Source organism: Lobosporangium transversale (assembly GCF_002105155.1).
Source record: "Lobosporangium transversale strain NRRL 3116 chromosome Unknown BCR41scaffold_11, whole genome shotgun sequence".
NCBI lineage: Eukaryota > Fungi > Mortierellomycota > Mortierellomycetes > Mortierellales > Mortierellaceae > Lobosporangium > Lobosporangium transversale.
This window is the reverse complement of record NW_019028989.1, coordinates 536,859-549,884: the sequence shown is the minus strand read 5'-3', so window position 1 is coordinate 549,884 and position 13,026 is coordinate 536,859. Positions and strand designations below refer to the sequence as shown.

The 13,026-nt window shown below is 41.9% G+C and overlaps 6 protein-coding genes across 6 annotated transcripts; 5 read left to right on the top strand and 1 right to left on the bottom strand.

The window, feature by feature from the left end:
* Positions 1–248: 248 nt before the first annotated feature.
* On the top strand, positions 249–1,634 carry BCR41DRAFT_22902 (hypothetical protein). The gene is made up of 3 exons (XM_022020057.1): positions 249–783; positions 891–990; positions 1,110–1,634. The coding sequence occupies exons 1-3, from the start codon at positions 570–572 to the stop codon at positions 1,414–1,416; spliced, it is 621 nt and encodes a 206-aa protein (XP_021883132.1). The 5' UTR covers positions 249–569; the 3' UTR covers positions 1,417–1,634.
* A 400-nt stretch (positions 1,635–2,034) lies between these two features.
* BCR41DRAFT_279715 (hypothetical protein) lies at positions 2,035–2,570 on the top strand (the record flags this gene model as incomplete). The annotated part of the gene is made up of 2 exons (XM_022020219.1): positions 2,035–2,183; positions 2,474–2,570. Coding segments are annotated over 2 exons (246 nt in total), but the record flags the coding sequence as incomplete, so codon positions are not given.
* Positions 2,571–4,497: 1,927 nt separating this feature from the next.
* BCR41DRAFT_369365 (putative actin-binding protein cofilin) lies at positions 4,498–5,583 on the top strand (the record flags this gene model as incomplete). The annotated part of the gene is made up of 3 exons (XM_022026448.1): positions 4,498–4,500; positions 4,943–5,196; positions 5,430–5,583. The coding sequence occupies 3 exons, from the start codon at positions 4,498–4,500 to the stop codon at positions 5,581–5,583; spliced, it is 411 nt and encodes a 136-aa protein (XP_021883130.1).
* A 733-nt stretch (positions 5,584–6,316) lies between these two features.
* On the top strand, positions 6,317–8,881 carry BCR41DRAFT_22837 (hypothetical protein). The gene is made up of 2 exons (XM_022020054.1): positions 6,317–8,580; positions 8,666–8,881. The coding sequence occupies exons 1-2, from the start codon at positions 6,367–6,369 to the stop codon at positions 8,783–8,785; spliced, it is 2,334 nt and encodes a 777-aa protein (XP_021883129.1). The 5' UTR covers positions 6,317–6,366; the 3' UTR covers positions 8,786–8,881.
* A 785-nt stretch (positions 8,882–9,666) lies between these two features.
* On the top strand, positions 9,667–11,575 carry BCR41DRAFT_350166 (choline/ethanolamine kinase). Its single transcript, XM_022023618.1, has 4 exons — positions 9,667–9,979; positions 10,065–10,162; positions 10,514–10,745; positions 10,854–11,575. The coding sequence occupies exons 1-4, from the start codon at positions 9,766–9,768 to the stop codon at positions 11,459–11,461; spliced, it is 1,152 nt and encodes a 383-aa protein (XP_021883128.1). The 5' UTR covers positions 9,667–9,765; the 3' UTR covers positions 11,462–11,575.
* Positions 11,576–11,681: 106 nt separating this feature from the next.
* On the bottom strand, positions 11,682–12,544 carry BCR41DRAFT_334507 (hypothetical protein). The gene is made up of 3 exons (XM_022021934.1): positions 12,196–12,544; positions 11,921–12,059; positions 11,682–11,782 (listed from the first exon to the last, which is right to left on the bottom strand). The coding sequence occupies exons 1-3, from the start codon at positions 12,327–12,329 to the stop codon at positions 11,687–11,689; spliced, it is 369 nt and encodes a 122-aa protein (XP_021883127.1). The 5' UTR covers positions 12,330–12,544; the 3' UTR covers positions 11,682–11,686.
* Positions 12,545–13,026: the final 482 nt, after the last annotated feature.

Below are 13,026 nucleotides of genomic sequence, written 5' to 3'. Positions count from 1 at the left end.
ATGAAACTTGTTCGGCTCTTAGTCCAATAATCCTTTTTGTCCACTGCACCCGTTGCAGTTATGGGATAAGAGAAACAAGAATCCACGAGCACCAATGGTTTGCAGCTCGAATTCTGTTCACAATACACACTGAGAATGGGGCAGGTAGAAGGGATACAGCAGGAAGGGTGGGCACAGGCACACACACAGATGTACAATCCTTTATAACGGCTTGTTTATTTTTTTCGTGAGGTTTGATAATTGGAGTCTCGGGCTGAAAGAAGTGTCAATCCCCCTTTTTTTTGGTGTTGTAGTTTGATCGTGGTAGTTTTTTGTTATTGCCTTCTCCTCTTGGTCATTTTTTTATTGATTGGCAGATTAAAAAAAAAAAAAAAAAAAAAAAAAAGGTCATGTCGGTAGGATGTGGTAAAGGGATATTCCATCAGACGAAGCTATTCAGTGCCTGGGCTGGGAACATTTAATTAATCGTAGAGTCAAAGTGGATGGATGGTTCTTTGTTCCTTTCCACTAGCCCTATCTTTAAAAGAGAGCGAGGGAATTTGGACAACGAGTGAAGTAAACTGGGGGGCATGCATTGCATGCATGTTGATGTGATGGTTATGCAAGCCCTCGTTCCTCCTCTTCCTTCTCCCCTCCTTTACAAGAATCAGACAAGGTCAGAAACAAACGTTCGTCGTCGTCGTCGTCTTTCTATTCTCGTGTGTGCCAACATTACTGCACTGGCTTGTATTGTTCTTGTATTTTTCTTTCTTCATTTATTCTCTTTCTCTCTCTCTTGGATCAGTAAGTAAAATATGTGCGTGCGTGGGTATTTGTATGTGCATTGAAGATTGAGACATGCCTGATATTCATTGCGTTTTACACATTGTCCCATTGTCCCTTTTTTTCAGGCACCATTTTTTTTTTTATTATCATTTGGTGCTGGTGCCTTCTCTGTTGTCCTAGCACAACACGCACACATGTCGATGTCTCCTTCAATTCAACTAAAAAGTACGATTTTTATTTGTCTTGTTTATTCTTCTTTTTTTCACTTCTCTTCACTTCTCTTCATTTCTCTTCTTCTCTTCTTTCTTACTCGTCCACGTACCTCCAATTTTTTTTTGTTCCAGATCACCTTCTTCTGTGGGTAATAAGTATACAATTCATCATCTCTTGTGCCTGAGCGCATCCTATGTGAGTAACCCTCTATTGTTCTTTTCCTTTCCATTTCTGTATCCTGCCGCCGCAGCTGGATTTTCATTTTTCATTTTTCATTTTTATTTTTTATTTTTATGGCTTTGCCCAACAAAGATCTGTTCTTGTGGGGAAATCTGTATCGGGCAGTGTGTTGTGTATGGAAGGAAAAGGATTTCCTCCACACTTTGTAATATGAACAATATGCATGAGCATGGGAGGCAAAAGACGGACAAACAGTGATTGACAGTATCAGAGTCAAAGCGCCCTTCCTTGGTCGTTGCTCCTCTAATTTTAATAGATTGTTCCAGGTTGTTAACCTTTTTTTCTTTTTCCTTCCTCTCTTTCTTCCTTCTTGCCTTCTTTTACCTTTTTCTCTCTCCCCTGCCCTTTTCCTTTATGCACAAACCCACATTTGTGTTTGCACACTCACATTCTTTAATGGACACCTTTGTTTGCTGTGATTACACTGCACTCTCCATTTGATTACTTCTGGCTTGGCCCTTGTATATCCATTATCAACGACTTTTTTTATTCCCTTTTTTCAGGAACACATTCCTCAAAGGCCCTTATACTTAGTATTTTTTGAATTATCAGTCACTCAAAACAAAAAGTCAAATAGATCATTACTACGACGTAAATAGTCTCTCTACTACTATTACCATCACGCCGTCAAGGATGCCAGTTGTACCATCCGGTTATCAGGTGGATCAACAGCTTCAGTCGCAACATCCTAAAGCCACAGGCACAGGCACAAACACAACTAGAACTTACCACGATACCGATTACAGCTCCACAATCAGCCCAAGCAAGTGTACCAGCAGGAGCAGCAGCAAGCAAAGTAGTCCAGCACCCTCAATTATGCCCACCCAATCATCCAATCGCGGATCACCTGCACTCACAAAGTCTACTTCCACAACAGGATCCAAAGGAAAGCTTTTCCAATGCACAGGCTTTGGTGACTGCCGGATGGTATTTACTCGTAGTGAACACCTTGCTCGTCATGCGCGGTAAGATCTTTGTTTCTCTCTCCCTATTCACTAAAAAAAAAAACGAAAAAAAGCCCAGGGCAGTATTTTTGTGCTCGGAAGAATTCTCATACCTTCGCCATGTCTTGCAATAATGAAACATCATGTCTACCATGACATTCATGCTATTCAATTCCATATTATCCATACTGGACATGGTGCCTGAGTGTAACATGGAAATGTTGTTCATTTGTGTTTGCTTCAAAATATACACATCCATCCAAAGCATAATGTCAAGCTGTACTGATTTTTCCTTTTTTTATATGAGATAGAAAACATACGGGTGAGAAACCATTCCAATGTGTAGTGGATGGGTGCACGAGAATGTTTAGCCGATTTGATAATATGGTCCAACACACACAGACACACACAAAAGGGTCTCGTCGCGAGTCTGTTGCAGGGATTGCGTCCAAGATCGCCATTGAAAGCCGCCGCAAGAGCGAGGCCGGACTCTTAGGCTCACAGACTCGTGGAGCTAGCAAAGTACCCAGGTCCAAGCGAAACTCTGTTTCTTCCACCTCAGGAAGGGACTCACAAACTCTTATAGGAGGGCGCAGGAGTCGTGTCAACTCCTTACCAGGACTCAGTATCGCTTTGCCTACTGATGTAAGCGGAGACCGTGACCATGAACGTATTGTACCTAAAAAAGGGTCATCGACCGGGCTAGAGTTCGCCAGTACCTCAGCAAAAATCTCACTCAAGGATAAGAGTAAGCTTCGCGAGAAAAGTCAGACAATACCAGCGTCTAAATCTCTCCGAAGAGGCTCACTTGAGTCGATCACTAGTACATCGTCCACATCCTCCTCAACGGCATTATCCTGGTATGCATCTAAGCTACACCATAGGTCAAGCGTCGACGTTGGAGCTCTTGGCGGCTACACCTACAGCCAGTATGGGCGTACTCATGGGAATCTAGACGCACACCTCCCACCACTAAATCTTAGTCAGTACGAATATCAGATGGACTGCCAGCCAACCCATCATCAAGCAAGACACCCACTTTCGCCTGACCGGTCATTGCATTCTGATGAAGAAGAAGTTGATGATGATGGTATTAATGTGAATAGTGAACTGGATTACATTAATCGGGCAGTGCACCATCAATATTGGCAACATCATCCTTGGGGGAGTATGGTAGACTCAACTACAAGCCAGCATTTAACTCTCCCACCTCTTCGAGAAAATATGTCATCGGCTTGTGAATCTTTGCGACTACCTCCGATTTCCTCACCAACCTTTGGATATCGGTCCCGGAGTGCTAGTCTGGGAAATCGCTCGGATGAGGAGCTTTCAACTAATGACAGCTCCAAGGTCCGTCGCTTGTCACTTGCGGATCTAGAAACGCCTATTTATGAAACTAAGAAGGTAGTGGACCATTCCATTCAGTCGGAGCAGGCACTTTTTGAAGGTGTAGATGTGTCGGAAGATGAAATACACGCGCTGGAGGCATTCAGCGAACTGTGGTCGCAAGGCCGTGATGTTGCAATAGATGATGCCGCATCCCTGCCTACATTATCAACTCAACAGCTGTCGATGTCTCGACCGCCACAGGCACAACCCTATACAACGATATCAGTTGCTATGAAAGCAGAGCCCATGATTCAGGATTTTAAAGATGAAGTTGGGCAGGTGGTGCCAGGGCTTGATACAGGCCGCCGATTACCACGTATCAGAAGTGATTCCATGTTTGCAGTTGACACAGCTATGGATCTCGATTAGTTTACAATGTCTTTTCTTTTTGCTTTTTTCTATCATTCACTGTTCCTATCCATTGTATCATGCCGCATCCATTCTTTCCTACAAAGTCAAAAACAAAAAAAAGCTATTCTTTTCATGTTTGTACATAGTTTTCTTTCGATATATTATTTTTCTCACTGCACTATGATAAACCACATAAATCTATTCAAAAAAACAGAGAAAAAAAAAGCAAGTAATGGGCACATGAGATGATTGATAATACAACATAAAGGAGAGGATCCTTTCATCATTTATTAAAATATCGTGTAACAAGGTTCCAACAGGGGCACGTAGGACCAAAACGACACCAATGTATGAGCCTACTTATTTTTACTCAACCAAAACGTCACAACAACCTAGAACGTGACGTAGTTTTGAATACAGGCCCACAATAGCGGGTGTGATTATGATGAGTCCAAATACAGAGCAGACTAGGCTAGTAAAAAAATTGGGCCAAAAGTGTATATAAGCTCTAGAGGAACCTCATCATCTTTTTTCATCTCATCTCTATCCATTTTTTCCTCACCTACCGGTACTACTACTATACTTTTAAACAACCATGGTAACGTATACAGGTTCCTACTTTGAGCTTCTTTCTTTCATATTTGTCTCTTTGCTTTGGGCAGGACATGTTCATTGCGTGGGTCTCTTGCATCATGCCAGACAATGGAAACGCGCTTTCAACTCCTTCAACATCAACGACCAGGCTATTCTTTTATTTTATTTTATTTTATTTATTTATTTTTAAATATATTTCCCTCATCTTTCACCGCGCAACAATGGAATGAAGCGACCAGGAAAATGAATGAGTATCCTCATAATAAAAGTGGATATCACTGATGTTTCCAGAAAAGGATTTTTTCTATGTGATTGAGTTTCATTTCTGATAACAGAATGGAGAATCCATCATATTCTCCTGTTTTGATACGCGCTACAAGAAAACATCAAGTTTTTCAAGCTGTATATTCACATACTCATTGCCTATCACTTGTTTGATTTTCTAGTCCTCTTCCAGTGGAGTTAGACCCAATGCCGAGTGTCTCAGTGCTTTTCAGGAGTTGAAGATCGGCAAGAAGTACAAGTACATTATCTACAAGCTTACAGGCGACGAGATTACTGTTGCTGATAAGGCTGAAACCGCCACATACGACCAGTTCCTGGAACAACTTCCCCAAAACGACTGCCTTTGGGCCGTTTATGATTTTGACTACAAGACCAGTGAGGGCGGCGATCGTAGCAAGATTATCTTCTTTAGCTGGTAAGCATAAGTGACCCGCCTGAAAATGATGTACCCTATATCGTCGTCTAGTTTGGTCTGGCTTAGCTTATTGATTTCTCTTTTGTTGCAAGATTATACATCTCAGGATGCTAAATGTTTTTGTTTATTTAAATACTGCAATCGATACCATTACAAAGGCTATGTTGGTGACAAAATACTCATCTCATCATTCTTTTTTTTTTTTTTTTTTTTTTTTGTTTTGTACTCGATAGGTCTCCTGATAATGCCTCGGTCAAGCCCAAGATGTTGTACGCTTCCAGCAAGGACGCCCTCCGCAGATCCTTAAATGGTATTGCAACCGAGATTCAGGGTACTGATTATAGCGAGGTTGCCTATGAAACTGTTCTTGAGAAGGTTACTCGTTAAAAGCAGGAATTCTTCAAAGTGAACTCTTTCCCGGTTCATTTTCCTGGTCTTGTGCATGCTTTTCGCACTCCCTCGGTTGGTTTGAAACATCCTCAGAAGAGTATAGATTGAGCAAAAAAAAAAAAAAAAAAAAAAAAAAAAAGACCTAACAAATGAGCAAGGAGAAAATAAAATAAAATAACTATTACCAAATATATAATGCAATAAAAAAATTAGAGAATCGAGCACAGCCAACGCATTGGTGGCGATGAATACTGAGGCATTGACTATCTGTCTTTTTCCATAGAATTACAATGAAATGGGTAGGCCAGTTAGATGGGTCTGTTTCTCTAAATCGTCGTGTATGGAGTGAATTATATTTTTTAGACAGACACAATTCCCCTCGATCGCCGAGCAATTTGCATATCATTCCAAACGCGTTCATCATATTCATGGACAGTTACAGGGGTAGCTTTTCTTTGTCAACTGAGTGTATGTATTGATATTTTTTCTTCCTCTCTCTCTTTCTTTGTTCCCTTACTTTTTTACTTTCTGGCTTTCTAATTCAATTGCTCTCATGACCCGTAGTCCTCGCCATCTCTGTTTCTCTCACTTACTCTTTCTTTCTGCTCTGATTTTCGCATCCTTTTTCACATTCCATCAAACTTACCTTGCTCATCAGCAGCATTCATCTGATTGTCCTCCCACAATTAATTTACCCCTGACAAAGCAATTTTTTTTTTTTTTTTTTTTTTTTTTTTTTTTTCCTCGTCTTCTCCTCTTCCTTAGATTAGCTTGCCTTTCATGTTTGAACGACTCAAGTTTAAAAAAAAAACAGACCCAGTTCAGCCTGGGCCAAAAGCTGAAGCAAGTCCAACACTAGAATCGGTCTCTTCTCTTCCACCACCTTCCTCTACTTCTTCAGACGCACTGGGTCGTAGTGACAGCAATGGTAGCAATGGCAGCGATGGTTCCTCCGCACGACATACTTCGCTCCACTTGAAAGCCAGCCTCACCAGTCTTAATAATAATTCAACCAACAGTCGCTACAGCACACCAAACACACACTATAGTCTCTATGATAGTCCTATGCTGAGTAATGTCAATTCAAATACTACTACAGAGATTAACTATAAAGTCCCATTAGAGGATACACCCGAGAAAATCAAAGTGCCAATCTCTATATCCAATGAAGGTATAGTAGACAGAGTACGGAGCAACACTTTTGGCGCCTACGGAAGTCATAATTCCTTCATCAACAGTGTCAACAACGCCAATAGCAACATCACCCTTCCTCACAACGTTGGCAATAATGGCCTTGGTGTCGGTAACAACAGTATTAATAATACCAACAATAATGCGACCATGGCCTCTTCAACTTCCGCACCTTCTATGACAGGGAGCGAAGGGATAGGAGATGACAACACATGCAGCAGCTGGCGGAGCAGTTCCCAGGGTCCAAAGATCAATGCAGCTACTAAGCCTGTCGTTGGAGCCTTTTCTGTTGCCACCGGCTCAAGCATCATCCCTCCTGACCTCAGTGAGCGCTCTATCGTGCCTATCGCTTCTTCCAACTCGTCAGCAACTCCCTCTCGTAGCTCTAGTACGTCAAACCGAGGTGATGGTGTTGGGGCGACTGGTGTATCATCAGCAGAGTCATTTACCCCTGTCTCAGCCACGCCACCGATGACCCCACGCCTAGTTCATAATGCCACTGTGCCCCATGACACACACACACAGCCGCAACCGCATATTTTCGACCATCAATCTCAGCAGCATACCATAACCCCATCATCAAATATTTTGCCTACAGTAGCGGCGTCAGCGCCGGTTGGGGGCCAGTATCAGCAGCAGCAGCCTCCTGTCATCCGTGAGACAATGCCATCATCACTACAGGCTTTAGAGGGCGAGGAGGATACGATATTATCGACAATGGGGTTAGTAAGTTCGCCGATTAGCCTTCAGCCTCCTACCAATCTGTTGTCGTCTCTTCAGCCCTCAAGTCAGCAGCATGGACAACAACGCCAAAAACACTCACCTTATTCCCAAGACGTGTTTCAACATTTGTACATACCAGCTATTAGCAGTAGTGAAGGCGTATCCAGTATAATTACAGCAATGTCAGAGGCTACAACGGAAGATGATCTACAACAATCTAATTCTGCAACAGATCACCATCATGTGGCTGTCCGGGATAACACCCTGTTACAGCAGCAGGAGTATCAGCGACAGCAACTGGCGCAGTTTCAGGAAGACTTGAACAGAATCAATAGCTCAACCTCTTCGGATGGTTTTCTACAGGATATTACTAACAATGTTCTACAACATCAGTCACAACCACAGCCGCATCCACAGATACACCAGCAGAACCCATCCTCCCCGCTGCCTTCCTCCTATTCGGGAAAAATTCCTTTAGTAACTACGTCCTTTTCTTCTAACACAAGCTCTTCTGCGGAGTCTTCATCACTAGCTTCAGTTCCAGCCTCAGTTCCAACTGTGATTAATTCTGCAGCCACACAGACTTCTTTAATACAACAAGACGACGATGATCTGCTCCAGCAGCGTCTCCGCGATCGCTTGTTATCTGCGGAGGAAAATCAAAATCTCTCTATCATGTCGCCAGGATACCAGCAGCAGCGAAAAGCTCTGGATTCGTTTGTTCGCCATGGAGGTATTTCGACATCTGAGAATGGTACAATTGTTACAGATGGGGCTCAGGCACATGTGCAAATGCAGGTACAAAACCATGACCATGGTCAAGTTGGATTTAGTGCTGGTAGTCTAGTCGGTGGTGATGGATCAAGTTTCTTTCCACAGCCAGTGACAAGATCTAGTACTGCAATGACAACATCACATTTGATTACACATGATGTTCGTCAGATAACAGGCGAATCGCATATTATCGAAGGATCCGGGCCCGTCGTATTAATAGCGATAGGAAAGACAGGCCAGGGAAAATCATCGTTATTGAATAAGATCATGGGCACTAGTGAACTGAAGGCTAGTGCTTCCGTACGAGTAAGTTTTTCCTTTATCTTTTTTAAATAAGAACAAGAACAAGAATGAGAATAATAGCTAACAACGTCTCTCTTCACTGTTATAGGCTGTGACCAAAGGTATCGCGGAGCGCACAGGTTGGGGGCGGTTTGAGGACAGTAGGCGTGTCCTTGTGACCTTGGCAGATACCCCAGGTAACGTAACAACCTTACCTTCAATTTTATAGAAAAAGTGCTAAGAAATCCCTCTAAATAATTTAAATTCTTATATTTTCTTCATGGTTAAACAGGCTTGGCAGATACGGAAGGAGATGATGAAAAGAATATACCCATTTTAAAGGAATATATCCGATCCGTAGGCACGCGTCTAGGTGTCACTGCATTTCTCTTGGTATTTAAGATTGATTCTGGGTAAGCATCGCCAAACATAAGTTTTAAGTGCTCCAAGTCTCAAGTTTTTTTTTTTTTTTTTTTTTTTCCTGAGCATCTATTGACCTGTTTTTTTAACGCTATCTCTAGCGTGGACATGATTCTGACGATCCTATCGACATTTAACGATATCATGAAGGATTTCCCAGACTTTTGGGACAATGTAATTTTGGTCTTTACAGGATGCGATTATAGAAGGGACGTCATGGACACGAAGCAGTTATACCATGAAGAGATTCAAGCACAATTGCAGCAACATTTTTTTAGAGAACGATACCATAATCATAACGGCAACAATAATAATAACGGCAGCGTTGGAGATCGGCCTCCGCTTTCGCATGAGTCATCATCAGAGCCTGTAGTACCAATGGTATTTTTGTCGTGTGCAGAGTCACCTTGTGGGTTCTCGCTAGGCGAGAAATGCGATTGTAAACGCAGAACGACGTTTTTGAATGCCGGCATCAAGAGGCTCTGGTTTGCAGTACGCAAAAAGAGACGGTGGGTTCTTGATCAAGATGAGGATGATAGCCTATTAGGACATTCTTAGTTTCAAAATAACAAATAAAAAAAAAAACTTGATTGTCCGCTTCATTCATGTGTATCTTTTGCTCCAGCTCACGTGTGGTTGAATTTGTTAAAACTTGAGTTTAAACTCACATTTCACACATTTCACATCTTCAAACTCTCCACTCCTTTCCAGCTATTTTCTTCTAGACTCAAATCCACGCCCTCACCTCATTTACATCTTCAATTTGTATTTCATTGAATAATTTACAGAATGTTGATCACTCAACTAAAGGCACCCACTTCAACGTCTACGACCGAGGCAGAGATGGACAAGTATATTCATGAGGCTGTCGCAACTTTGGACCTGACAGTACACCATGATGACCTTTTCAACGGTGCAGCCACTGTTATGACCTCGTTGTTCCCTGAGTGGGATAAGAGCGATATCTCATACATTCAATTCAAAGATGGGATCACTAACAAGTGTAAGTCTTAAGACTTTCAATAAAAAAAAAAATAAAAAAAAAAAAAAAAAGACATTATAATGTTACTTATCATCTTTTTTTTTAGTGATTTGCTGTACACATGCTCCTACAGGTACTCAGGTCCTAGTTCGGGCATATGGTAAAAAGAGTGAGGTGATCATAGACCGTCGACAGGAGATTATGGTAAGCTAATAAGATGGCAAAAGAACAGACAGAGGAACGGCTCGAGTTCATCTTGCCCTTGAAGCAAGGAGTTGATTGGTTGATTGGTTGGATTGGCTCGCATTTTTAGCTTTTTTATGTGATTATGGAATAGCCTATAAGAAACAGCCCCTTTTTTTCGTTTACACCATGTGATGGTGGTACATGGTGTATCTTTTCGGCACTTTTGTATACAACAAACCGACATGAACACATTGATTGCTCCTCAGGAGATCTTAGTTTCTTCCGTTAGAGCAAATCGCATCATCGGTCCCTTCATGATTCATTTGATTTTTATTCTCACAGATAATTTTTCTTGTTTACTTGTTTTAGAATATGGTTATCCTCTCGGAACTTGGATTGTGCCCACCATTGTTTGGTAAATTCAGGAATGGGCTTGCGTATGGGTGCGTTCCTGGGAAGGTGTTTAAGGTTGCAGACATGAGAGATCCCCACAAGATGGAGCTTGTGGCTCGAAAATTGGCGATCTGGCATGGTGTTGTCAAAATTCCTGGGGAACGAAGCTCAAAGCTGTTCAAGACGATTCATAAGTGGATCAAAGAAGGTAAGCACATATTTATTACAATAGAACACGGATATTCTTTTTAATGATCGGCATTGTTGATTAATATATTTTATTCGCCCTGTATACAATGTCACCTATTTCTATCAGTTCCTGAAGTCTACAATCGACCTAAAGTTCAAGAAGTTTTTGCCAAGAACTTTGACATGCAACGCCTTCACAGTGAGCTTACGATGTTGGAGGAACATTTAGTAAAACTGGATTCGCCCGTGGTATTCTGTCATAACGATCTGTTGTATGGCAATGTAATTTATAACGATGCTAAGGATGACGTATTCTTTATTGATTATGAATATGGCTCGTACTCATACAGAGCCTTTGATATTGCCAATCACTTTAATGAATGGTGTGGGTTTGAGTGCGAGTATGAAAATTACCCCAGCAAGGATGTTCAGTTCAAGTGGCTCAGAAGTTACCTGGAAACTGGTCGAACGGTGGAGAGCAGCATCATGAGCAGCAATGGCAGTGATGATGGCGGTAACAGTTCCAAATCGAGCGAGCAAGGGGAAGTCAGCAATCAAGAGCTGGGACAACTGTACAGAGAAGTCAACAAGTTTGCACTGGCGTCACACTTTTATTGGGGTATTTGGGCCTTGGTACAAGCGCAATTGTCAGACATTGATTTCGATTACATGCCCTATGCTGTCCTGCGCTTTAACGAGTATTTTAAGCGCAGAGATGAATTTTTGGCGCTTTAAAATGTATATACCAAGAAAAAGCAATAGGGATAGGAAATATTAATAGATTAAACATATACCTTCAACATAATAGCAACTGCAATACAATAAAGCTTTCTTTTAGTTATGCGCGAGAGAAGAGAAATTTTTTGTGTCTCTTTTTCCATTGTTGCACAGATGTACCGAGTGTTATTTTTCTCTTTTATTTATTTAAATATTTCTTTATGAATGTAAACCACAGGTTGTCTATGATCCACGATAGGTTGTGTATGAATATGGGCTGAGTAGAAGTGGAATGTGATAATGCTGTGCCTCTGCGCCAGTAGTGACTTCGAAGACGATCTATGCAGACAGTTGCAGAGCAGTTGATCATATAGAGAGGGTTAACACACAAGGAATTCTCAATTGCCATTGGCTTCGCAAGCATTCGATACCGCGTCTACTCTCTGTCTGAAAGACAATGATTTTTTTTTTTTTTACCTGAACGTAAGGATAAAAACCAGAGATGCCTTGGGAAGCCCAGTACTCAGCAGTTTGGAATGTCATACGGTAAATGCCGGCCACAAGTTGATGTGAAGGATCCAATAGTGTTCCCACTCGACCATCGGAATCTGTCAAACTTCAGTTCATTAAAGAACAATAATAATAAAGTGAGATGTCTCCTTCCGATGCCCCTGCCCTGCATTTGTCTTCGCCTCTCCTGTCATATCCTCTAGTTTTTACTTTCTCCTTTTTTGTATATTCTGTTGGCTTACCCATAGGCAACGGAGGCCCAAGAGTTATTGGCAGCGGTGTTGAGAATCTCGAGCTTCACGGGCACGTTGCGACCAGGTCTGCCGCAAGACGAGTCCAGCACATGGCAAGTAATAGGGCTACGATGTCCTGCCATGAAATAACAAAAAAATAAGCAAGAGAAAGCGTTGATGAAAGGAGAGAAGGAAGGAGAGGAGGAAGGAGACAGAATGAAGCGAAGAAAGAAGGAAGGAAGAAAGGAAGAGGGAGAGTATCGGTTTCTAAATGCTCGAACGTCTTATGACCCGCAGGGAGCCACCCCGTATTTTTACTTTATTTTTTTCCGAGAATAAAATGCGGGCAACAGAGAGTGGGGAATCTCTTGCTTTCCCTTCCTTCAAACATCCCTTGCTGAAATTGAAGAGACTTTGGGAGGCTTAGAGACTTGGAGGGATGACTGCTGGTTTGTTACAAGTACAATCATGGAGGACTCACTAAGACATCCAGAATGGTTTCGAGAGGCGAAACATGAAGTTGTCTTTAGAAAACGAGTAGGTAATAAGATAAAGACCAGTAGGAAGAAAGTAAGACTTGAAAGAGTATATATTCTACCACAGCTTGATAGGCTGGTTATATTAATAATAATGACGGAGTTCCAGCTCGATGCATTGGCCCCAGAAGCCGGAAACAGCATTCCTGGAGTACAGGGACAAATCAATTTGGGGCACGGTGGCTTAGTAACGAAGCGAAGCCCTTAACCCATTGGAAAGAGATCACGTTTGAAAAATGATAATTCAGAACAGTAGCGCGAAAATCACAAGTTCCTTCTTTTGACTTTTCATAATGGGTATGAC

Excerpts from the sequence above, each read along its gene's own strand:
- BCR41DRAFT_22902 (XM_022020057.1), top strand. The coding sequence starts at position 570 with ATGCATTGCATGCATGTTGATGTGATGGTTATGCAAGCCCTCGTTCCT. Across the intron at positions 784-890 it reads TTTCTCTCTCTCTTGGATCA|GCACCATTTTTTTTTTTATT; the intron begins GTAAGTAAAATA and ends CCTTTTTTTCAG. Across the intron at positions 991-1,109 it reads TCCTTCAATTCAACTAAAAA|ATCACCTTCTTCTGTGGGTA; the intron begins GTACGATTTTTA and ends TTTTTGTTCCAG.
- BCR41DRAFT_22837 (XM_022020054.1), top strand. The coding sequence starts at position 6,367 with ATGTTTGAACGACTCAAGTTTAAAAAAAAAACAGACCCAGTTCAGCCT. Across the intron at positions 8,581-8,665 it reads AGGCTAGTGCTTCCGTACGA|GCTGTGACCAAAGGTATCGC; the intron begins GTAAGTTTTTCC and ends TCACTGTTATAG.
- BCR41DRAFT_350166 (XM_022023618.1), top strand. The coding sequence starts at position 9,766 with ATGTTGATCACTCAACTAAAGGCACCCACTTCAACGTCTACGACCGAG. Across the intron at positions 10,163-10,513 it reads ACCGTCGACAGGAGATTATG|AATATGGTTATCCTCTCGGA; the intron begins GTAAGCTAATAA and ends TACTTGTTTTAG. Across the intron at positions 10,746-10,853 it reads TCATAAGTGGATCAAAGAAG|TTCCTGAAGTCTACAATCGA; the intron begins GTAAGCACATAT and ends TATTTCTATCAG.
- BCR41DRAFT_334507 (XM_022021934.1), bottom strand. The coding sequence starts at position 12,329 with ATGGCAGGACATCGTAGCCCTATTACTTGCCATGTGCTGGACTCGTCT. Across the intron at positions 12,060-12,195 it reads TGGGCCTCCGTTGCCTATGG|TTTGACAGATTCCGATGGTC; the intron begins GTAAGCCAACAG and ends AATGAACTGAAG. Across the intron at positions 11,783-11,920 it reads GTTTTTATCCTTACGTTCAG|ATCGTCTTCGAAGTCACTAC; the intron begins GTAAAAAAAAAA and ends CTGTCTGCATAG.